At 37.1% G+C, this 26,213-nt stretch overlaps 2 protein-coding genes across 7 annotated transcripts in view; both read right to left on the bottom strand.

Moving 5' to 3' along the window:
* LOC128018854 (formin-binding protein 1-like) overlaps nt 1-17,492 on the bottom strand; it is a 66,934-nt gene extending 49,442 nt beyond the window's left edge. The window contains exon 1 of one of the 4 annotated variants that reach the window (XM_052604667.1): nt 17,254-17,492. In XM_052604667.1, coding sequence (XP_052460627.1) covers nt 17,254-17,277 — 24 coding nt within the window. In that variant the 5' untranslated portion in view covers nt 17,278-17,492. The remainder of the gene's footprint in view (nt 1-17,253) is intronic. The other 3 variants (XM_052604669.1, XM_052604668.1, XM_052604670.1) reach the window with 3 other exon arrangements.
* A 630-nt stretch (nt 17,493-18,122) lies between these two features.
* LOC128018857 (tyrosine-protein kinase ABL2-like) overlaps nt 18,123-26,213 on the bottom strand; it is a 30,068-nt gene continuing 21,977 nt past the window's right edge. For all 3 annotated transcript variants that reach the window (XM_052604676.1, XM_052604677.1, XM_052604678.1), the window contains exons 7-11: nt 25,963-26,147; nt 25,692-25,844; nt 25,115-25,204; nt 24,706-24,867; nt 18,123-22,750 (exon numbers count right to left, since the gene is read on the bottom strand). In XM_052604676.1, coding sequence (XP_052460636.1) covers nt 21,039-22,750; nt 24,706-24,867; nt 25,115-25,204; nt 25,692-25,844; nt 25,963-26,147 — 2,302 coding nt within the window. In that variant the 3' untranslated portion in view covers nt 18,123-21,038. The remainder of the gene's footprint in view (nt 22,751-24,705; nt 24,868-25,114; nt 25,205-25,691; nt 25,845-25,962; nt 26,148-26,213) is intronic.

Below are 26,213 nucleotides of genomic sequence, written 5' to 3' on the forward strand. Positions count from 1 at the left end.
GGATCGAAAAATAATAAACATAAATAAAAAATGTAAACACATTTAAAATTATGTTGCACAAAACAAACATGAATTCAAAATTATTTTATGGGATTCTGATATAAGGAGAAAGTGAGAACAGGATTATTTTTTTATAAAAGATGCAGGATTTTTCCTGTAAGCCCATAAATCAGATTAACTCACAGAAAAATTATTATATTACTAATCAAATGACATAGCTTACCCGGAGGCCATTAAATGCCCTATTCCTGCTTAGTGAGGAACAAGTATGGTAATACAGAATACAGAAATAGGACATTCTGCTCTTTCATTACTGCAGTGACATGAGTAACTGGTGCCGTACAACTGCGGCAACAGAGGAAATTTGGTGAGGCTATATTTTTCAGACATGAAAACTGTTCATTGGCAACGACAAATTAGCCAATAGCAGAGCATAGATGACCTGTACACCATCTGGGCCCAAGAAAGTGAGGTCATCTCTGAGGCCAAGCCAGAGTGACATTTCATCTCCCTAAGGAGAACTAAGGAGAAGAGCAAAGCACTAATCAGACAAAATGTTACATATGCACACTTTCAAATTCATAGCAGAATTGAACAACAAACAACCATATAAATGAAAAAAGAAACTACTTTTAAAAAGTGACTTACACACACAAACACACAAATGGAGTGCAACAAACAATTAGCCCACAGTTTACACTGCAGTGTCAGTCTTCACTAGTGCTGAGAAAGAAACCAGACAGGATGGGCATGACTTTCATGAATGCCTGGATGATTCTAGCTTAAACCAGCCCAGATGTCACCACATGCTCAAGGCATCTCTCAACGGTATAAGGAGTGTCTTTACTGAATACTAAATTAACAAGTGTGAAACCTAATTACATAAGACTTTGCAGTTGTATAATTTTGTACATTCCATATCATTAAATAGTATGCATTTGTTTACTGCACTTTTTACTGAAGAGGATAATCATGAGTAAACTATCATTAAATAAACAATTGATTTATGTCTTATTATAGTAACTTCCTGAATAAGTCATTGAAAATAATAAAAGAATTGTACAACAGATCAATAGCTCATGTATATTCCAATAAAAATAATGTACAGCATTTACATTGTAGTCAGGCATGTGACAGTATCACATTTTCCAGATATTTGACAAAACTTTAGTAAAATACAAAAAGAGCATCTACAAAGAACATTTATCTTTCTGTGAGCTCACACCCAAAACACGTGCACATAGAGCTGCACCTGAGAGCGTTCGACTGCAGAATGAAGTTGTGTTCAGTCTATTACACGTAAACGACCAAATACAACATTCTGACAAAATACCCATCTTAAAACAGTTGATTTACACTAAATATTGGTGTATATATGCCATTAAGTGAATGTAAATGAGAGAAACAAACCGTCCGTGTAACGTTTAGGGCCGTGCATGAATAAACCTGCTGCTGTCTGTCATTAATGTTTCTTTATACACTGAAGACTAATCAGTGTTATTTTAAAGTTAAATAAATTATTCAGTTTCTGTGATATTTCTGTACCTGAATATTACTGCTATACCTACCTGAAAAACTGAAAAACCACAGTTAAATTCAGTTGTATCTTGTTATTCTAAGTACCACTGATAACAACACTGTGTGATATACTGTGCTTGTATCAATGTCTAGTTCCTGTTAACAGGTGCCCTACGAAATCTTAAAAATGTAAACATCAAACTCTTAGTTAATTACAGTTTAAGAAAAATTTAGGATCAGTGATTTGCAAGAAAACTGACCTGTGATTAGGTCTTCAGCACTGGGCAGTGGAAATATATACTGCATGACAAACAAGAGCCTTAGCAGCACATGCAGGGTACAGGAGGGGGCTGGGTAATGACAACAGGAGATTTGAGTACTAATTATTATGACTTTGTATTTAGTACCACCACCTACCAAAAAAAAAAAGGAAGAGGAAGAACCTGTCTGAGAAAAACAGGTGTCATTATTTTAGGTTCATGTGATATTCACTACATCAAAATGTAAGTTCTTTTGTTTTGCTCTTCGAATACTCGTATAGAACTCGAAAACGCTTTTGAAACATGAATAAAAACATGATATGAAAGAAAATATTATTTAAACATGATTTATGAGCTATGGTGGAATTTAAGATAGTGGTTCTGTGGGTTTTAGTGATACCGAGATTAAATCTGCAGTTCACTTTCAAGTATTGAAAACTTGCCTGGTGCTGTAAACAGCTACTTGCAGGAGCTCACTAAACTCTTCTGATCTTCTGATTGTGCACTTGACAAAGTCAGTTAGCAATAGCATTGTAACCACAGCTTTCACATCACTTTCTCACAAATCTGATAAATCTAAAAACTACTTTGAGAATGACTAAATCATAATTTGTGTTTGTTTAACCTCTATGTCCGAGGGACATTTAAGCTTATAGTCACCAAGCAGTAGAAAATACAACTATTACAATAATATTATAATATTAGTTTATTAAAAGACACACGCATAATTTTCCACAATGAGTCAAAGGGACTCCCCACAAGGCAATATAATTTGCACTCTCTGTGTGTCAGAAGTGTGTCAGAGTCACATGGCCTTTTGGTCTGTTTCCCAAAGGAAATTGCCATGATTCAGTCCCAATAAAACTTTATGTAATGCACATTTGTCTGAGCCATCATTTTAGCCAGACGTGTCTGTAAGCACCTGACATTGAATGCAAAACATTAGGATGTCGTCAGGCTGCAGTGACGGAAGTGAAGAAAGACAAAACCCGGGAGGAATAACAGTCTACAGCTCATTTTCTAGAGAAGCCTGTCATATCTCATATTTCTCTACACTTTAGATTCACACTCTTCCCATAACTGTCAGCACCTCAGATCACAGAAAGTCTCTTTCATCTTGCTGCTTCTGAAGACTTGCTAAAATTTTCCCAAAACCACCTACAACCCTTCTAACACGGTCACATCCCTCTGTACCCTGAGGAGAAACATTGTTACGGTCTGGTGTTTAACATTAAAGGACTTTAAAAGACATGCCAGTCTGAAGGAGACTAAAATGCACAAAGTTTCCTGTGAGGGTTAGTGTTAGGTGTAGGGCCATAGAATATACAATTTGTACAGTATAAAAACCATTACGCCTATGGGATGAACCCACTTTTCACAAAAACAAACAGTGTGTATTTGTGTGTGTGTAAAAAGGGAGTTGGTTCACTGCCTTGTAACTTAAGGCTGACACACACTTTTAAGAACATTACAGCATGCTCTGACACTGATTATCATTTCCACCAAGGGTCATTTCATTTTCTGTCTCGCTATAAAACTGCCCACTGAGCAGAGAACAACAGCACAATCATGTCTCTACAGCTAAATAGCTCAAGAGAAAAAATATGGACAATGCATGATTCAATGCTAACAGTAACAAGCCAGCCTGAGACAATGTGATCTATTGTGCAATCCCGCCAATACTGACATTAAGGATGAAAGGTAAACAGTTTTGATAACAGCAATATTATAAAATATTATTACAATTTAAAATAATAGTTTTCTATTTTAAAATATATTTAATAGATTTTAAATGTTATTTTATTCCTGGTGAATTTTCAGGAGCCTTTCAGATCTTGCAGAATCCATTCTAATATGTTAGAATTTGCTGCTAAAGAAATAATAATTATTTTAATTGATGAATTATGGAAATCCTCAGACAAGTTTCCAACACATTCTGTAGAATGACCGCAAAACTTTCTGCATTTTCATAGTTTCAGAGTTTGCATGTGGTTTGGAACTGAATGCACGTCACTGGTTTTGCTTAAGAAGTATGTTTGGAGACGGCACTTCACACTCTCCATCCCACAGAGATGTGTCGGCCATGGCATGTTATAACAACCACTCAGAGGAGCCAACTCATTAGAGCTTAACTTAATTCTAAAGTCTGCTTTTACAGATCCTCTTCCGTGACAACCAAGAAAAAAAAAAAACATCCAAACATCCGCAATCAATTAAACCCGCATGCTGGGTGAGGCAAGGAATGGGTCCGTTCCTTCACTGGAGACAAGAAGGATAAGGACCCATAATGGATAACATGTAAGACCTTTTCTGGTGAGCTTCCATTATTAATAAAACCACTATCACTTATCTCCATTTAAAGTTGAAGTGTTTCATTTCTGCAACACTAGTGGCACCTAACTGACTTCCCAAACATCAACACCCACATATCCTAGCCACCCCTATCTTCCACTGATAAAAGGTAGGCCCAATACTCAGACCATTGGTTGTGGCAGGAGCTCAAAAAGCAGAGAATGGTGCTACAAACACCAAGGTCATCGTTTTAATTTTCAGGAAATGCATAAACTCTTAAAATAAATATATAACTTGAATACAATGTAGGGCTGGGCAATAAATAGCTTACGATAATTATATAAATAATATTATTTTCCTTGATAAAATGATAACAAAAGTTCTATACAACGTTTATGCAACAAAAGTGAAACGAAACAGCATTAGATTTTTACCGTTATATGTGCATATATACTGTGCTATGTGTGTAATTTTAACCATGGTCATGATCTAAATGTATGATACTATGGAAGAACCAATGGTAAAAAAATAAAAAATAAAAAACAGAAGGTCAGCAAAATTCAACTTCACCAGAAAAATAATATATATATTTTTTTTGATTGTAAATGCTATTATCAGGGTATAAGGCATTATCACGAAATTGAAATCTAATTTTTAAAAAAGTGGTCATAATACGGTATAACAAGTTTAATAACTTTTTCTAATAACAAAAATAACTATGCAATAAAGCAATACAGAAAAAATATAAAGTTAAAAGTTTTAGACCGATTACAGTGCAAAAGAACTATAGGCATCACCAATAGGTATCACTTTACAATAAGATCTCATTAGTTAACCTTAAATAATGCATTAACATTCACAATGAACAAGTGTTACATTTGCTACAGAAGTTATTAATCCTTGTTAAAAAAAATATTAGTCTTAGTTCATGTTAGCTCATTAAATGACACAGTTGCAACTTTCAATTTTAACAACATGTTACATAATGGATTTAAAGATTAATGAATGTTCAAAAGAGTTTTTCATTGTCAGTTTATGTTATAATGAAGCCCTAATGTAAAAAAGCAATAAAGAATCAAAACACTTTCAAACAATATCTAAGGTATGTTGTAGTCCAGATTAAAATTGAATTTTTTTTAATAATAAATAGCTATTAATTAATATTATTGTATTAATAGTGTTCCTGTAGCTCAATTGGTCACGCATTGCGCTATTAAGCGCAATGTTGGGGGGGTTCGATCCCCCGGGAACCCATGATAGGTAAAAATTGATAGCTTGAATGCACTGTAAGTCGCTTTGGATAAAAGCGTCTGCTAAATGCATAAATTAAATTTTTTATTTTAATTTAAATAGCTAGGGCTGCTCCGATCACGATCGGCCGATCGTTAATGCACATCATGCGATCGTGATCGGAGCAGCCCTATAAATAGCCTATTAAGTATAATTATTTAGGTATTTGGCACTGTGATGAACAACACGGCAATTCCACAAATATTAATGGCTATTTAAAAACATTTTAGAAAGTAGAGCAGCTGCTTTATTTATGGGGTTTCGAAGAGAAACAGCTGCATTTTCTGCAGTTTAGCGCTATCTGCTGTAAGAGAGTGAATGTGCTTTCATTCAGCGCATCTCTCACATGTTGCCCCATGTGCTTCTCATGTGTGCTTTTTTACATCAGAGCACACACACGATTCTTTTAACCAGTGAACAGACCCACCATTATGGGACTCACAGCTGAAAGTGCCCTACCTAACTTAAAATTGCAACAGTTCCTTACTTCAAGTGTGTTACACATAATTTTATAAATTTAAAGTTATAAACACTGAAGTGACTTGAAAAAACAGTAGCACACTGATTTTTTTTTTTTTTTGATATAAAATACATAAAATCAGTCCTGGAGCAACCTATAAAAGTAATGGGTTGAAAGTAGGGCTGGGCAAAAAAATCGAATGCGATTTTCATGCACATCTCATCAGTAAAATCGCTCCTTTAATTAGAAGTATTATCTCTAGCACGCGTGTTCAGATCAGGGTTGCCAGGTTTTCACAACAAATCCTGCCCTGTTGCTTCTCAAAACTAGTCCAAAACTAATCGCGATTCCAGGAGGTTCCCAGATTTTTTTTAAATTGCTTCCCGGGGTTAAAATATACGTTTTGTTTTTTGCAATGGTTGTCTTGGTAAAATTCGCATTTTAGGGGCTAAATATCACGTTATTGGTATTGGGGTTGCTTCAAACCGCGGACATGAAAAACAATAGCAGACTTGGCAACACTGGTTCAGGTGGAGGGGCAGTTACTACACAGAGCTGTAGTCTACCGACAACTAACACAAAATCGCTTTCAAAATCGTCAAAGAATCATCCCCGATTTTAAAATCGATTTTGTGTAGATTGTCAGTGAATTATGGCTCGGTGTAGTAAATGCCAACCAATCGAGCCAAGTCTGTGGTTGTTTTTCATGTCCATGGGTCGAAGCGACCCCAATATAAATAACGTGATATTTAGCGCCCTTAAAATGCGAACTTTACCAAGACAACCATGCCATAAAACTTACATTTTAATCCGGGAAATCAATTTTTTTATTGGGGAACCTCCTGGAAATGCGATTTGGCTAGTTTGGAACTAGTTTTGAGAAGCAACTGGGCAGGATTTGTTGTGAAAACCTGGCAACCATGATCGGAACGCACGTGCTGGAGATATACTTCTAATTACAGGAGCGTCTTTACTGATGAAATGTGCATGAAAATCGCATTCGATTTTTTGCACAGCCCTAGCTGAAAGTCACATGTCTCACGAGTTTCTAATTCAAATCTGATGATATCATCATGAAAAATGAGATTCCTGCAAACATTTTCCCTGATACTATGTCTAGTTTAATAGATTAAATCACGCAGTGAAAGCATGAACTCTAAATGTTCTCACACAGTATTCCCTCTACATTGCGAGTAAATCACTCGCATATTCAACTAAATTTTACTCTATGCGACTAAATGATGTCTATCGTCAGCCATTGGTTAATAAATTCTTATATTTTACTCGCCAGTGTGTGTGTCAAGGCTATTATAAGATTAGCACATTTTCAAATCACTGAACACTGTCTGGCGGGTAAACTGAAAAATTTACAAGCCAATGGAGATTATATTGCCAAGGTGTGCGTAGAGGGTTGTATACTAAATGTAAAATCATGTTATATGGTTAAAACAACAATTATGAGATTATCGTAGATGATATACATCACACACCCCTAGCTGTCCCTGCACATAAAACTGGAACATAACTATTAAAAGGCTGAAAAATGTCTTACCTCATCTTTAACAAGTGTTTAGCAGCCAATCCAAACCAACTGACTCGCACCAGCACCACATCCAGCACTAATTTTAACCTCAACCATAAACTCATATGGCAGTAGTATTTGAATAGGCTAGTTTCCAAGAATATGCCTGAATAAATTCTCCTGTAGAGGAACAGGATATAGCAGGCCACATAACACCACCAACACCACACAGTCTGACCGCAATCACCAGGCTGAAGCCAGCAGAATGGATGCACCAGACTGTGAGGGGCTTCACATAGAGGTTTGGGACTGACAGGGAAAAGTGTTAAACAACCAAGGCCCCACTGATGCTTAAAACAGGACGTGGTTTTGACCCTTGTTAGCTCTTTACACTGGATTTAAGGGGCAATAGAGAGAATTACATTTACCCATTCGCTTTCAAACACAATGTTAGCACCTGTCATATTAACTGTACTTGCATTACAGAGAGGTTTTCAAAAGGATATGTTTTTCTGTAGTCATGTTTCAGCATGTCATGCAGTCCTGTGTCCCGCACAACCCTGTGTTGGACAGTTTCAGCTGCATGTTGCTTTAGCACTAGTGTGTGGCTTGCAGAGCAAGAGCGCTCCAGGATATTCAGGCTTCCTGCCCAACTTATTTTAGCCTGTCCAAACATAATATGCAAAACTGTGAGGTGAATAAAGAAAGACTGGAAAATGAAACCCTTTTTGCCTCCAAATTTCTAAATTATGAACAATACCACCCGCTCGAATCTTACAAGACTGTTGAAGCAAGCAACAATTTATGTTCATTCACGAAGTACCATAATGGCCAATAGTGATAAAGTCTCTAATATATAATGCATTCCTTCTAAAAAGCCTTGTCCATTTTATAAATCCCAAAGCAAAAAGGAAAACCTGAAGAGGACATTTTTTTAAAGCCTTGCACAAAAAGATCCCATCGTTAGTTTACAGTTATCAGGAAACATTATTTCATTCCAGAAGTAAAAAGCAATTAGACTTCATACGTACAGCTGTAGTATTTCAATGGAACTTAATGATGCGAGTCAATGTAAAAATAGTGGGGTTTATTTTCAGTTAGAGTGCAGGGTTGCAGCATTGCAGTGGGAGATCATTTGGAAATCATTAGCAGTCATGTTTGAGTGCATCATCAGAAACTTCTGGAGGGTCTAGGAGACAAAGGCATTTCACAAAAAGCATGAATGATATCATGTGCTAGCCTAAGAGTTAAGACCCCCATCCCCCAAACGTCGGTCTGTCCTCCTGTATGAAAATGACCCCGATTAAACAGCACACCACCCACAGCTCAAATGCAAATATACACCCCTCCAGCTTAATATAAAAGCTTTATTCCAACACCTAGCTAGATGCCTTGCTCTCTACAGTCAATCTTCTAGGGATCCTAACTGAGATAAGTAGATTTGCATAACTCCTCATCTTTCTGCATCTTTGAAATGTCACTCTCAATGAGCACTGACAAAGTTCCCACAAATTTTTTAAACATACATTTATTGATCAATTATTTAAGCTAACTTTATGCGTCAAAAACATCTTGCTACTCGTGAAATCTACAAGACTGGTGTTAGTTAACTCTAAGCATAAAAAAATAAAAATAGCACAAACATTTTGGATTATATTCTTTTAATCAGAAATATAAACCAACATTACTGGCTTCTCTATAAACAATATTAATCATAAAATTGGACCAAAAGAATGCATTCAAACAGTAAACCTTCATGACTGTGCTTATGAGGCCTTAAAATGCTGTCTACATAGGCATCTCACTAGGCTGGAATAAAGTTTCTTAATGATACAGGACATTCTTTAATTGCACTGTCAATCATGTGAAACGCATTTCACTTCATTTGGCCCTTCCATTATGCCACGTTTGTCCGGACTGTTTAATAGTGTATGAGTTTAATCCAAGCTTAACACATGGAGCCAAGATTTTCAGTCAGGTTAAGGCTCACAGATTGAGGAGTTGCTACCTGACTTGCATAACTAGATTAAAAACAAAAGACACTTGAGCTGTGTATTTCAGCACAGAGCCGACTTAGCGTACTGTGCTGGATTACCCAGGAAACCACTTCTCTCCTATGCAAATCCACGATTCACTCGTTAGAGAAAAGAAACAATCTCAAGCTGTTTTGATACTCTTCAGAGTCCCACATGAAAAAAAAAAAAAAAAAAAAACGGTAAAACTGTCCCGACCGTACCAATCTAAGTGAATAAATTTACATTTCCAGTACATTCTGACCATTCCAAGCAACAGTCTCACGGCTCCAGAATCATTTCCACAGGCCATAAAAAAACGCAATGTATGTCATCCAACAAAAGGTGGGAGACGACAAAACGACCAGTCTGGTTCCCTGTGTTTTCTCTCTCTCTTTCTGTAAACAGGCCTGTGTGATTTGTCAGGGGACTGAGGGGCCCTGTAAATGTGAAAGAAACTGTCTGTGAACAATGAACTCCGTTACCCTCAATACAGTTTCGAGCCAATTCCCACCGAGCTTGCCGGTACAAAAGCGGAATTCATTTTCCATTCAAGAGCTGCAAACAATTAATTCCAAATGCACAGGTCTTGAGTTTATGAATTATTAAAAACGTATGTGCAGAGCTGGCATCCTGTGAAGTGGTTTGTTTTGAAGTGCCTCTTCATTCTTTAGGTTACGTAATAGAGTGTGATGATTTGTGCTGAATTTATGACACCTTTCCCAAGTAGCTCCTAGAATTGAAAAGAAAAAGTCCTTTGAAAACAGTGGATAAAGGCTTGTAGTGGTAAAGGATGAGTGTTTTATGCTAGTTTACTATCATTTTGAAATTGACCCTCAGGGGAAAAGTACAGCAAAAAATTTGGGTAAAAATAATATATTAAGAAATATAAAGTGAATACCGTATTTTTCGGACTATAAGTCACACCAAAGTATCACATCAGTCCAAAAATACTTCATGACGAGAAAAAAAAAAAAAAAAAAAAAAAAAAAAAAAAAAAAAAATCGCACTGGACTAAAAGTCGCATTTATTTAGATCCTAGAACTAAAAGAAAACGTTACCATCTACAGCTGCGAGAGCGCCCTCTCGCAGCTTTAGACCTTAATGTTTTCTCTTGTTTAATTTCTCTTTGTTCATGTCAAATTCATTTTGATAAATAAGTCGCACCTGACTATAAGTCGCAGGACCAGCCAAACTATGAAAAAAGTGTGACTTATAGTCCGGAAAATACGGAAAGTCTTTTTTTTTTATTGTGTTCCATGTAAACAAAAACATACAGATTTCCATCAACATACTGTAAGAATGACTCAATGAAAGTATTTAGTCCTCCAAATGGTTTTAAACAACAGATGAACAAAATTCTCTACTTATCATGTAAATTTGGCATTAATGGTTCAGACAGTTGAAAATTCCCAATGATTCATGATCGGGAATCAAAAGTGGTCCCGTTTACCCAAAACAGTGGAGCCTAGTGGCACCACAGATATTCAACGTACGTTTTCAACCGGGGCTAATTGCTTCTGATGAGGACACCAAAGCTATGGCAGAGGACAAAGGAGAGCCTCAGAGTACAGCTATTTTTGGACAGCCATCATCAAAGGGTTTGGTAGAGAAGATCACAGGACGTTCTGCCAGTTTTTCAAACTCCGGTTCCGGGCCAAAGAGCACCAAATTTGTTTGTGTGAGTCGTGCTCCATAAATATTGGCTGTGTAAAAAAAAAGTTGGTTGTAACCCAAGGTTTGATGTTCCAATTAGTCGATTCCTGCACCCTTGGTTATGATGACATTGCCCTCAAAACTAAATTAGTCTCTGTTGTATGATATGGATAGACATTTGCACCCAGCTGTTGGTCTTTCAGAGAACACAAAAGGCCGAAGAGAGAGCCAAGAGCGAGCTTCACATACTGCAAAGATATGTTTGTGTGTGGATATTCACTCCGCAACCAAACATGAATGCTTGTGTTTAAGCAGGATACTGTGAAATGATTTTAAGAGGTTTGTGCTGATCAGAGCAGCAAACGAAAGAACAAAGATACAGCTAGAAAAAGCCAGGAGCAATTATTAAACTTTCAAAACACCAATGACATGCTAAATCTTTTTGACAATTTATACAACAAAAAACTAAATAACGATCTTTATAACCACACTATGAAAGGCAGAAAAACGGTTATCAATTCGTGATCAGCAATCATTCTGTTAAAACTGGGTCAGTGACAACGAGAGCACAAACTGGTTCTCTCACCACATATGTAAGCGAAGCATTACTCAATACTCACACATGCCAATATACTTCGGAAAGAACTGGAATGACATACTAAATGCTGGGGTCAAAGGTTTAAGCAAATTGTTTCCTGACCTACTCTTTCCCACGACTACGTTCGGAGCATGTGTTTATGTCTATAGCTCCTCTGGAATATTGGCAACGACAGCAATCTTAATGACCTGGCAGAGGCTCACCTGACTGAACTCCAGGCATCCCAGATAACCAGTTCCCAACAATCTGCACACCTCAACTGTGAAGCAGTGTCTGTAAATGACCTATAAATAATGCTAAAAAAATATAGTATAGTAGTAATAAGTATAGTAATATTAAATCAAAAAACTAAGTAATAAAAGAAAATGGATAAAGAAGGAGCTTTCTAGTAGTCAGTGGATTTAATTAAACTTATTGTCTATCCCACAGGAGTACTTTGTGGAGTTATCTTTAATTTTATAATTATGTCCATATATAAATATGTCCAGAATGACAAACTGAAAGCTCACAAATTCTTAAATGACTAAGTTGGAAAATTAAAATAGTGTCATTTACTTACCATCAAGTCACTCCAAACTTGTACACTGTAATTTGTGGAATCAGCGCAACAAATAATCAATAATTAGTGAATAATTAAAAGTTTGATCTGTTCCAATAACAAGGTATTACATTGGTTCAGGAAATTCAGAATATAACGCGTTTTTAATGGTGCGTTTTGATGCTTTGATGCAGCCGTGGTCACTATGAAATGTCATGAAAAAATTATTTAAATATGAAATTAATTTTAAATTTTAACAGCACAGCACACAAGTTTGAAACGGCATGCAGGTGAGTAAATACTGGCATTGTTTTTATTCGAGGGTTATTTTAAGGATAGATCAAACATATTACATAATCTTACTTGATTGAGCCTATTGTGAATGTATAACTGCTGATTTCAGTGCTTGTCAAGTCAGGTTGTCCGAAGCCTGACCAGTCAAAAACAGAAAGTAGCCTTCAAGTCCTACAGACAACCTTTAACTGAACCATCTTGACAGGAGCCTCCTACAGCTGTCTTTTGTCTTGGGTCACTGCAGGGGTTGAAGACAGGAGTTGCTTTTTTAGCTGATGTATAACAAGCTTCTCAGTCAAATCTTGACATGACTGTTTAAAAGAAGAGTGGACAATCTTAGATCAGGAATAAAGGGCAAATTCTGTCTGCAGATTCCCTCAAGATTCAAGTCCTTATATCCAATTAACGAAGTGCTTTGTGTGAAAACTGTATAAAAAATAAAATCATATAAGTGTTTACATTCACAATCTTACATGTTTATACTTTAGAGCCAACGATATGCAAGTTCATGTAAAATACATGAAAGGTGTTTTTTTGTTAATCTGTCAGTTAATTCAAGACTAGAGTAAAACCTGACAATTTCAAAATCTGATGTAAATGCATCATGCATCTGTATCTTGATGAGCGAACCTACACATTCACTGCTGTTTAAATTATTCTTTTATTTATTTATAAGAAACTAGTTATTTTTCCAGCACGGATGCATCAAATTTGTCAAAGTAAAGGCATTCATAATGTTATAAAAGATTTTTTATTTCAAATAAATGCTATTAATTTAGAGCTTTTTATTCATCAAATGATCATAAAGAAAAAAAGCCATCAAAGTCATATTTCTGAAGCACCATGTGAATAATGGAATAATGTCTAATGAAAAGTCATAAATTATATTATTAAAATGATGAGATCTTGGAGTTCAAAGAGCAAGAAGTCTTTTCATCTTCATGTCATGGAAAAGTTCATTTATTTCAGTAATTCAACTCAAATTTTGAAACTTGTGTGTTAAATAAATTCAATGCACACAGACGGAAGTAGTCGAAGTCTTTGGTTCTTTTAATTGTGATGATTTTAGCTTACATTTAACAAAAAAACACTAATTCACTATCTCAACAATTTAGAATATGGTGACATGCCAATAAGCTAATTAGCTCAAAAAACCTGCAAAGGTTTCCTGAGCCTTCAAAATGGTCTCTCAGTTTGGTTCACTAGGCTACACAATCATGGGGAAGACTGCTGATCTGACAGTTGTTCAGAAGACAATCATTGACACCCTTCACAAGGAGGGTAAGACACAAAAATTCATTGCCAAAGAAGCGGGCTGTTCACAGAGTGCTGTATCCAAGCATGTTAACAGAAAGATGAGTGGAAGGAAAAAGTTTAGAAGAAAAAGATGTACAACCAACCGAGAAAACAGCAGCCTTGTGAGAATAGTAAAGCAAAATCGATTCAAGAATTTGAGTGAACTTCACAAGGAATGGACTGAGGCATAAAGACATGTCAAGGAATTTGATAAACCACAGACAACATCTAAGGAGAAGAAGAACTGGACTGTTGCCACTGGTCCAAAGTCCTCTTTTCAGATGAGAGCAAGTTTTGTATTTCATTTGGAAACCAAGGTCCTAGAGTCTGGAGGAAGGGTGGAGAAGCTTATAGCCCAAGTTGCTTGAGGTCCAGTGTTAAGTTTCCACAGTCTGTGATGATTTGGGGTGCAATGTCATCTGCTGGTGGTGGTCCATTGTGTTTTTTGAAAACCAAAGTCACTACACCCGTTTACCAAGGAATTTTGGAGCACTTCATGCTTGCTTCTGCTGACCAGCTTTTTGAAGATGCTGATTTCATTTTCCAGCAGGATTTGGCACCTGCCCACACTGCCAAAAGCACCAAAAGTTGTTTAAATGACCATGGTGTTGGTGTGCTTGACTGGCCAGCAAACTCACCAGACCTGAACCTGATCGAGAATCTATAGGGTATTGTCAAGAGGAAAATGAGAACAAGAGACCAAAAAATGCAGATGAGCTGAAGGCCACTGTCAAAGAAACCTGGACTTCCATACCACCTCAGCAGTGCCACAAACTGATCACCTCCATGCCACGACAAATTGAGGCAGTAATTAAAGCAAAAGGAGCTCCTACCAAGTATTGAGTACATGTACAGTAAATGAACATACTTTCCAGAAGGCCAACAATTCACTAAAAATTATATATTTTTTATTTCTTATGAAGTATTCTTATTTGTTGATATAGTGAATTTGTTTGTTTTTGTTAAATGGGAGTAAAAATCATTACAATTAAAAGAACCAAAGCCTTAAACTACTTAAACTACAGTCTGTGTGTATTGAATTGATTTAATACACGAGTTTCACAATCTGAGTTGAATTACTGAAATAAATTAACTTTTCCACGACATTCTCATTTATTGAGATGTAGCTGTACTCACTTGCTGACTGACATTGGCCAATTTAATTCATTTTTTAAACCCAAAACACTACAACACACAAAACGCATGGACAAAACAATTACTATCCAAGCCTTGCAAGCACTGTAACAGGTCTAACCAGTCTGCGCTACAAAAGCCTGAATCACCACATCCAAGCCCTGTAAGCAATTGTTTTAACAGCACATACACAGTCTATACGGCCATACAGCGGTGTAAAAAACACTAGAACTCTGGACTGGCTCCTCTGAGACCATCATTCAGACCTTAAACAAACAAATAACATTAGGGGAAGCAACAAACTAACAAAAAAAACCTGTTTTAATAGCAGATGGTTTAAATGTCAGCTTCCTGAACTCAGCTGGGCACTGTGTGATTAAGTTTCAATCAAGCTCTTTACTCTTGATTTGATTAAAGTCCATGCAACCCTTCAAAGCTCAAGTCCACTTTGCACTAATGACAGCACTCTACAACGAAAAAAGTCATACTCATTTCCTACGGGACATTCAGGACTAACGTGTTGTCTTGTGCATAAGGCGTTTTCTTGTAATGCGTTACAAATGGTTAATTCTGAAAGGTGCAAACAAGTCACACCCAAGATGTTATGGCACTAATTTTGAATGATAATCAACACTTGACAGATACTTAATGAGAGACATTAAACATCTTAATTGAGTTGACATGACTCTTAATAAAGCATAAATGGGGGGTCTAATGCAGAGTGCATTTGAGGATAACCATAATGAAAAGTGCACATGCATTTAAGGGATAGAATGGCATTTCATTCATCAGATCCAAGGCTACAGATGGAAAATACTTTTACATTTTATGGCCAAGACATTCACCACGAGACAAGCAGACAAACATGATTATTCAGCATGTTCCATAGACAAAGGGATTTGCCACAGGATTACAGATTAATACAACCAACAAAAGACGACCGCCACGGAGGAGGATATGCCATATTTAACGGCATAAGTGATTTACGGTACAGGAAATTAAACCAAACATACGGTATCAAATGTCCCACACCAAATATCCAACCACATAAAAAGTTGGAATCCATACAATGTAACAAGCCACAAGTTCAGTTGCTAGTAACTCGAAAAGTGCTTGAAAGTCTTTTTTAATTTCTGTATCAATGTCTTAATTAAAAACAACAAGTCACATAAAAGTCACAAATAATCTGGATTTTCAAGCATAAAATAGTGTGTTTTGAAACATAGTATTAAACAGACCATCTTGGATCAGCAACAAACCAGCTACCAGCTGTTCATAAGTTTAAGATGGTCAAGTTGGTTTTTTGGAAGATGGTTACTGGTCAGTCAGCTAATGAGCAGCTTGAACCAGTTACAAACTAGCTACTGTTACCATCAGAAACCCTAAGAATATTCAAATTAATAATAACAATAAACATTCCAAAACAAACTTTACCCAATCTTTTAGAATCTATTAAATACAATTAATCAGGATGATCAATCACAAAATTGGTAATTCCAGGCAAAGTAATTAAACTTAAAGCAAAAATAACCTCTAGTTTAAACCTATAATCATCAAAAAACAGAATGATGCATGGGATAATTCAAGCAATACCTCATACGTCTGCTTTTTGTCCAGTAGCCCAATCTGAAGGGCACCACCCCTGTAACAGACCCACACACACTCGACGGGCTTCATTGTCTCTCAGTAGTTCATCTTATGGCGAAATGATGAATCTTTTATTTAAAATGCGAGTTTTTGTCAACGGAACATGGCAGACAAGAAGCCCAGACAATAAAAGACAAACTGCAGAAGCGTTGCCAATGGAACCCGGAGATTGAAAATAAATAAATAAAAAATAAATAGCCTACAATCTAACCAACAAATATTCACATGAGAAGATTTCATCTCAGGTTACTCTTTTGCAGCACAGCATCTTCTGCATTGTCTCTGTCATCAATAAGCAACAATGGAAACCGATTCTGGATACAGATGGGAGAAACTGTTGTTTGGCTTAAATTAATAATACACATACAAATTATTATATCGGTTGTATGCTAGAAAAACGAGTTAATAAATTGTGATTCCTCTCCCAACCTCTTAGTCATCGAAACTGGGTGTGAAACCTTTAGATTCGGTTTGATTCAGAATGTCAATACAATCAAACCGAACGTCACGCGTGATACATTTAAACTAGATACATTCTAAAAGCGAAATGTTTTAATGTCTCAAACTCTGTCATTGTTTCTGGCAGTAAAGGTTTTATTTTTATTTTTTGTAGGACAGACCGACAGTACACAGAAAGCATTACGAGGACACCTTTCCTGAAGTCATGCCAAAAACCGAGTTGTTTGTTAGTGAACAAAAGGCCACAAGGAGCAAGGAATGGGAAAAGTGCGCTTACCCAAAGATCTGTTCCCCAGCTCATAGCGAAAAAAACTCCAAGAACTAACGTCTCCTCCGCTTAAAACTCCAGGGTTGCTTGTTCTTCCCTCTCTCTGCCGTCGTGTAACTCTCTATACTCAAGTGAAGCCAGCAGCGACAACCTCACGGCTCAGGGTTTTCCCATTTCCGACACACAATGCGCCTCTGCCGCGGGGAAATGGAGGGATGCGTGCGTTTGTCCAAAAGCGCCTCCTATCCGCCAGAGTTTGCAAGTGGGGAGACTGAATAACTACAGTCTGCTGGAGGACAGACATTTTTTTTTACATTACTATGGAGTTTAATAAGAAATAGTTAACATGTAGTGAGAAATAATGTAATAAGAAATCTATATGGTAAGAATCTTGATCATAATGTTATATTAATTTAATTGTAAATATCTATCATTATATATCAAACATTTAATATGGTATAAATGTCCTGTTAAAGCGACAACATTACTATAATCAGTGTTGGTAGAGTGGCTCATTTGAAATCTCTTAATATGTGGATATATGTTGAGCAGGTATATTATACTAGATTAAAAAAAAGTTATTTTAGTAAAAAAAAAAAAACATTTCAAGCAAGTTTTTTATATCTATATTTGTTAATATTAAAGTTGTAGTCATTTTTTTTCTGTTTTTATCATTTTGATTAATTTGTTTTTAAATATATTTGTGTCTGTATAGATTTGATTATTGTTTTATTTTAATTCAAGTTAAACTAAATTAAAATGAGAAATATAGTTTTGGCATAGTGTGCCACACCACAGTACACTGCTCAATTCATAAAAATAATTACAAAATCAAATAATAATAATAAAAATAGAAAATAAGCTCCCAAACTAATATGTTTCAACAGTTTCTTTATTCATTATTTACATCAAGTGTAACACTGGACTTCACAGTAATATAATATTAAAAGTGAGCTTTAAATTAGAATCACACAAAATATACTTTTTACAAAACAGAAAAAAAATACTGTGTTAATCTGTCAACCTCTGCCTTTTTAATCCCTGTTAAATTCACATATTTAAAATTAAGAGTGTTTTATTTTCATTGCACTTGAAGGACTAGAGAGGTGGCCTTTGGTATAGAAATTTCTTCTGCACTTAAAATCTGACCTTATAGAAAGACAGTCTCCAAAAAAGGTGAGTTCCAGGATTCACCATAAAATAAGTAGATCGATAAATAAATCAAAAATAAATAAAAATGTGAAGAAAAAAAAACCCTGATTCATTAGGACTGAATTCTAATGATTGTGAGACAGAAAATATGACTTTGCACCTCAGAGGCCTTATTGTTCATAAAACAAACTATAAGCACAAGATGGTTCTCTCTGAATTGTTCCTCTATACATGATACAATAAAATATCATACAATGCGCAAACTTTCAGAAGAGGTTATCTAAAATAAAACTGACTGATTATAGCAAAAGAAAAAAAATTGCAGTGATAAGGGGTAATAAAATAGAAAAAAAAAAACACCAACGGCTGTTTACTAAAATTTTGAATAAAGGCAAACTGCTCCCTGACAATCATGTAAATCTGATATACAAAACAGTCACTTACTCTTTTCCCCCTCAGCTGTTTGGTAATGAAACATTTTCACACATAATAATCAATGGAATCTATGACCTGCATTTGTTATGAAATAAAGAACCGCTAAATCACACATGAAAAATATTTTTTCTCTGTTAATGTGATGACAATAGAGGTATACCTGGCAAAGCAAAACAAGTTCACGGGCTCTTTCAGTAAAAGGAGACCAGACTTCAAGCACTGTCTTTTTCTTAGTAAAGGACAGATCATTGCACTTTTCCTATTCAAGTTGGACACCTCACATACCCAGATGTCTGAACAGGGCAGCTTGAATGATAAATCCCATTTGCCACCTTAAAATTGGTAATGAATATTTTAGCACAAAACATATTTACATAGACAGATCTTTAACATGACCTTGCAGTGCACAAAACATTAAATCTCTCACAAAAGGCACCATGTAATATCAGAAAAGCATTGCCCATGGCAGAAAAAAAAGGCAAAACAATTTAGTGTAGGCAAATTAATCCATGATTTAAAGTAAAAAAAAAAAAAAAGGTTTTGAACTAACAACATGTATGTTTTTTTTCTGTTGCAGTGGAACTGAAATGTCATGGAGATGTATAGGCAAAACAATTTCCATATTACATACCCTAGACAGTGAATTAAGGCAAGGCAATTAACATTTATGCTTTAAAAATGTGCTCCAGTGTAATCGGTACAAATCATCAACATTACATTTCAATTATGACATTGCAGAGTACCCACGAAAATCTCATTTATGCAAATTCTAATAGAAATCTATCATTTTATGAATACAGACTCAGAAAACATTTGTAAGTGTTTGTGTCCTGAAGAAAATGTTTCTTATAATAATGCTTCTGTTTAATAAAGTTTGAACTGTGTGAAGAGACAATAGAAAAACATAAACACGCAAACAAATGAATACATTCATAATGCAGATGCACAGATGGAGCCCCTCACGCCAAAGTCTCACCACAAGGACACAAGTGAGCATGACCTTCCACGCATGTTTGTGGGTATAAAATAATACGCAATATCTACAATATCATAAAAACGGCTGTGCTTTTAATAAAAAATAATTTAAAATTCAAGTTTACAAATGGCGACATTCTAAAGTGAAATCAAAATCAAGTTACAAGCCAATGTGGTAAAGAAAATGTAGTTTGTATTAAAAGTCTTGGCAATGTTTGTGTCTGTAGTGTTGCTGCTTCTGTGTTGTTGGCACCATGACGGTCATAAAATAAATTCAGACTTTCCACACGAATAATTCCCCCATAGCAAATCAATAAAATCTAGAAACATGTTTAGAATTCTTGAGTGTTGAGAACTCTACGAGTCAGACTGTAGATTTGCACCATCTGGCTAATGGGGACATTATCTAAAGGCCACGGATATAAAAGGCCAAATATGATCCATGTGGTGACGGTCCCAACACCTGTTCAACTATGCCACAACAAACCACTACTAGCAACAATAATGCATGGACCATGTCAAAATGAAGAGTAATTACAAACAGATCTACCAAATTATGAATGGTCATCAAATGTCATAGTGTTTAACAAATGCGGTCAAATAAAATGTGACAGTATGGGATGTAGACAGAAGGACTTTTAGTGTGTAAAATGAGACTGAACAAATTTGCATAGAGCTGTGTTTGCACTATATTCATTACTACTACAGCTTCTGAACAAGCAATGTTGTTTATGCTCCAGCGAAACCAATTCACGTCTTAAATGTTTGCATTGACATTCGGATGCAATATCCAGTTACTATGGATCAAACGCAAATGAAATTTCGAAAAAGCAAATGGAAATCTGTAACTAAAAACAAAATGCATTATAAATGGACCAGTTCACATGTAGTCAGCTCACCTTTACCTATGCAACCCCTGTCTATCTGTGAAAACTGATTTCTGTCATACCAAGATACAACTCTAAGTATTCATTTGTCAAAAACAAAACTGTGTGTGTTTTGATAATGACAAAAAGCTTATATACAAAGAACTATGTTCCCAACTGGCAATTTCAAGGAGAAAGTCACCTGTAAACAATAAAAAGTTAGAGAGTGTTTGTAGTATTTTTCTGAGGTACTTCTTAGAGAATATTCTCTGTCCCCCAACATTTAAATAAAACTAGATTGATTCTGGGGCAAAAAAAAAGTCTCAAGGGGTACAGGAGGAGGAGTTTTGGAGGTGGACGCAGTGGCTACCTTTGTACAACATCACTGATTTCTTTAATGCATGTGTTCAAGTTGTCAAGAGCTGGGCTGGTCCCAGGTCCCAATCCCCCACCTGAAGAGGAAGCCCGCAGCTCCTTTAGATTCAACTCTAGTTTCCCCACTGCCTCACGAAAGGCAAATTTATTACGTGTCTGGGGGATGCAATCGACATACCCCGAGCAGTAGTCCAAAAGTTGGTGTCCCACATCCAGCACCTGGCTGCTGGAGGAAAGCTCGGTGTTGCCTTGAAGAGCACTACTCAAGCATTCAGCACATTCCAAAAGAGCCTCCTTGCTGATCTTTTCCAGGGGGATCCGCTCTGTCTGCTGCCGAGTTCGTCTAAGGGTGGGTTTGGTGGAAGTAGCGCCAGGTCCGCCACTGGAAGCACCGTTGGCCATTTTAGTTTGGGTGGTGGTGTTACTAGAGGGGACTATGGGGGCTGGAGGCACTTGTGGTGGTGGTATTGATGGACGTGCTCCTCTGGCTTCTCTCCCTGACCTTTTGAAACCATCTCCATTGACCTCTATGTTTCCACTGACCACATCGTCAGCTGCATCGGCACTGTAGGCGTGTTGGAGGGAGCGGAGCATGGGTGGTGGAGGAGGTGCACATTTGGGCTTCACCAGTCGCGGCCGGTCACGATCACCACTGTCAGGCAGCAGTTTAAAGCGGTTGCCCTGAGAGTCCACACCGACTAGGTGAACATCGGCCGAGCTGTGCTTTAGGGTCGGGGAGATCAGGACTGGAACTTTGTGGTTGTGCAGGTTGACCGAACCAAGAGTGGAAATTTTCGATGGAGATGACCAGCCTTGTCTGTCATCTTGCCCATCTTTTCCCCGCGTGTTGGAGTCTGAATCTGCCTCTCCCCCTACACCTGGTGCCCTTACTCCACCAGCGACCCCTCGTGGCAAGAGTTTGGCTTTGGGACGATCTCGTATCTGAGCCGTACCTTCGTCAAGCTTCCTCTGGATTGCATCCGAAGGTCGTACTGCCCCATTCTCTGGCTGTGAGGTGGTGGAAGATGTACGCTCTAATGGGGGTTTGCTTCGGTTTCTTGGTAATGTCAACGCCATGCGCTCCAGGTCCGGCAACCCAGCAGACATAGAGGAAGTTGAATTGGAACGAGGGAATGGCTTGGTTCCACTTCCTTCGTCTATTCCAGAAGGTTTACCAGTCCTCAATCCCAGGGTCTTTTTGATAAGGCGAGGGGTGAAAAAGCCTGCAAGGCTTCCCCAACTACTGCTGCTTCCAACTTGACCAGAAGTTGCTCCAGAGTTTGAACTTGAGGGTTTCTGTCCAAACGTGGCCCCACAACAGTGGGACTGCACTTGGTTCCCCTCTCCGTGAGATGGAGAGAAACTCAACCCATCAGTTTGGGGCGAAGGAGGAGGAGGGCATGCAAACCCAGCCGCTGGCTCATACTTTTTATGGGGCTGGGTCTCCATCTCCCGAAAAGAGCTGCTCCTCTTGGGAGGCATAGGGAGATTCTGTTGCTGCTGAGGTGAGGATGAAGAAGAAGAGGAAGACATAGACTTCTTCTTCATGAAAGAACTGAAGAAGCCAGCCTTGCGGTCACGGGTAAAGGTTGTGTCCTGGGAGTCCTCAAGCAAGCTAGAGGGAGACTTATCCCTCTGTTTACGTGGTAGGGCCGGAGAGCTGCTGGAGCGGCCATCACCCACAAAAAGGGATGCTGCAAGACCTGAACACAATAAGACAACAAAACCAAAGGTCAAAGAACAGCAAAAAAAAAAAAAAGAGGTAGCAGTAGAGATGTAAACTAAACACTTCAGTGGTGGCATATGTAAACAGATCACTACGATCACTTGCTTACATCATTCAGTGCACAAATAAAATATTGTGTCAGACTTTGATTGCTTGGCTATAAAATGAATATTTAATTTATTATATTGTTACCAATAGTTGTGTCTCAAGCAAATGTCTCAAAAATAAACATAAAAGTAAAGCATGATGAAGCCTGGTGTAAATGAAGGCTGTTGTATTAGATAACACTGCTGCTATCCCTGACTGTAATTTATCAGAACTAGCCTGAAATATGCTTCTATGCAAGAAACCATGTAGGGTCCCTTTAAATTACTGCTATATTATAGGGACATTAAAGTACATGACACTGAGTCAGGGATATTTCTTTAATTCATGGGGTGAATTTTTGTAGGAGTGGACCAAGATTTTTTCTTTTGTATTTTTTTTTAACAGGTCCTGTGGCAAACAGAATGTCTAGATATTTGTATTATATAGAAAGTATCTCTTGATATGTGGGGAAAAGTAAGATTGATAGGACAATCAAAGGCAGGACAATAAATACAGATGCAGGAATACAAAAAACACAAGTATAAATGTTAATAATAAACTTTTTGCATGTTTAAAAGGTTTAATAACATGACAAAAAGATGCATCTCAACCAAAAAATAAATAAATATAAACATCCCCACCCTTAAAGTTTATTTTATATCAATTTTATATAATTTCAATAAATAGCATATAAAGTAGAAAAACAATATTGCACAATACATGATAAATACTTTAATATGGTTAAACAAATTTCAATCAAAATATAAATACACATGCAGTTGTGTTAATGTGTATACTTGGGGTTTAGTGACATTCAGCAAATGGGAGAAATAGAATGAAATCAGATGTATTTACAGAGATATTTAAAACATGAGAGGGAATATCTGATATAAACGTTTATGAACATGTACGATTTCTAATCATGATACATTTTGAACATTTAAAATGAATGAGAATAAAAGAGAGATATAGAGTACAGACCAAAAGTTTGGACACACCTCATTCAAAGAGTTTTCTTTATTTTCATGACTATGAAAATTGTAGATTCACACTGAAGGCATCAAAACTATGAATTAACACATGTGGAATTATATACATAACAAAAAAGTGTGAAACAAATGAAAATATTTCACATTGTAGGTTCTTCAAAGTAGCCACCTTTTGCTTTGATTACTGCTTTGCACGCTCTTGGCATTCTCTTGATGAGCTTCAAGAGGTAGTCACATGAAATGGTCTTCCAACAGTCTTGAAGGAGTTCCCCGAGAGATGCTTAGCACTTGTTGCCCTTTTGCCTTCTGTCTGCGGTCCAGCTCACCCCTAAACCATCTCGATTGGGTTCAGGTCCGGTGACTGTGGAGGCCAGGTCATCTGGCGCAGCACCCCATCACTCTCCTTCTTGCTCAAATAGCCCTTGATGCCTTCAGTGTGACTCGACAATTTTCATAGTCATGATAATAAAGAAAACTCTTTGAATGAGAAGGTGTTTCCAAACTTTTGGTCTGGACTGTATATAGGATATTACACAGAATGTTTGGATTCATACTATATTTGTGTATAAATATTTGTAGGTTTCCCCCGGGTGCTGGAAAAAATAGCTGCCCACTGCTCCGGGTGTGTGTTCACGGTGTGTGTGTGTGTGTTCCCTACTCACTGCTGTGTGTGTGCACTTGGATGGGTTAAATGCAGAGCACCAATTCTGAGTATTGGTGACCATACTTGGCAAATGTCACGACTTTCACTTTTTTTTATTTTTTATTATGTAGCACAGTTAATCGAAAATGAACACGACTCCCATTCTCTTGAGCTTCTGTCTGAGCCGGTTGAGCCGGAGTTGGGCCTGTATACCTGCAGGGCCGTGGGGTCCTGCCTCCTCCATATTCTCTTTGTTCTCAGAGTGCTTCTTCTGCCCACGAGACTTTGAGGGCAAAAGCGGCATATCATGGCCTAAGGTGTGCGCAAGTCCACCTTGCCCACCAGATGCGGTTTTACACAGCTCTTCGGCTACCTCTGGAGAGGAGTTAGCAGAAAGACGGTGCAGGTTAATATTAAATGTAAGTACTATGGGTCAAACTTTCATTAAATATTAACTTCATCTTTATTTCAGTAAATTTTCTATTTTTTACATTCAATACAAAATTCACCTATGTTATTTATTCTTTATTTCCTTTTAAGCAGTTTAATCATACAAGATCTGCATGAAAAGTCCACTCAGTTTACAGCTTCCTGTCATTCAAAACAGATGATGGAGCAATACCTTCTGAGATGCTTGAATCATGGAACATGGTCTCGAATGCCTGATGAATCTCAGCAAATGAGGGTCTATCCAGTGGACTCCACTGCCAGCCTACCAACACAAACGAAATATGGCTTTACCTAATGACCAAAAGCTACAATATGGTTCAAAATTTGTGTAAAAATAAATAAATAAATAATAATAAAAGAAAGTTCATACTTCTACTAAGCAATGATACATTGAATTGATCAAAAGTGACATTAAAATGTATATAAGGTTATGTTACAAGCAAATTTATTTCAAATAAATTGATATTTTAAAAGTTATATTCCATTAAAAATGTGTCTGATTTCTGTGACACTGAAAGCTACTGAAAATTCAGCTTTGCCATCACAGGAATAAATTATATTTTAAATATATTAAAATAGAATACAGTTATTTTAAATTTTAAATAAAGACCATTACACAATATTACACAATGCTTAAAGAAAATACTGTATATATGGACACATATGAATTACATTTGACCTGTTTTAGTTAACTATGAAAAGTTAAGTGAAAAATATAAAATGTTATCAAAGTCTCTGTTGATACTCACAGGCTCTCATGAGCTCGTAGACTTTAGGAGGACAGCCCTCGGGCTGCTCCATGCGGTAGCCCTTCTCCAGCAGATCGTACACCTGAGACAGGTCTATTCCTGGGTATGGAGACATGCCATACGTCGCAATCTCCCAAAGCAGAACTCCAAATGCTGGAAAATTGGGAGAATTAAGTGAGTCACTTATTTATATAAGCAATTCAATAATTTCAGTCTGTGACACATAACTGTTTATAGAGTATCAGAACTCCTAATTTATTTAGTAACTGACCCCACACATCTGATTTGATGGAGAAGGTGTTATAGGCCAGACTCTCTGGTGCGGTCCATTTGATGGGGAATTTGGCCCCCGCATGAGCGGTGTAGGTGTCGCCTGTCATCAGCCGGCTCAGCCCGAAATCAGCCACCTTGACCACGTGATTCTCTCCAACCAGACAATTACGAGCTGCCAAGTCCCTGAGAAGGAAATTAAGAAGATGTAGTGAGATCTCCCGATGAGAACTCCTGAAGCCTACTGATGTC

Source organism: Carassius gibelio, chromosome A8 (genome assembly GCF_023724105.1).
Source record: "Carassius gibelio isolate Cgi1373 ecotype wild population from Czech Republic chromosome A8, carGib1.2-hapl.c, whole genome shotgun sequence".
NCBI classification, from domain to species: domain Eukaryota; kingdom Metazoa; phylum Chordata; class Actinopteri; order Cypriniformes; family Cyprinidae; genus Carassius; species Carassius gibelio.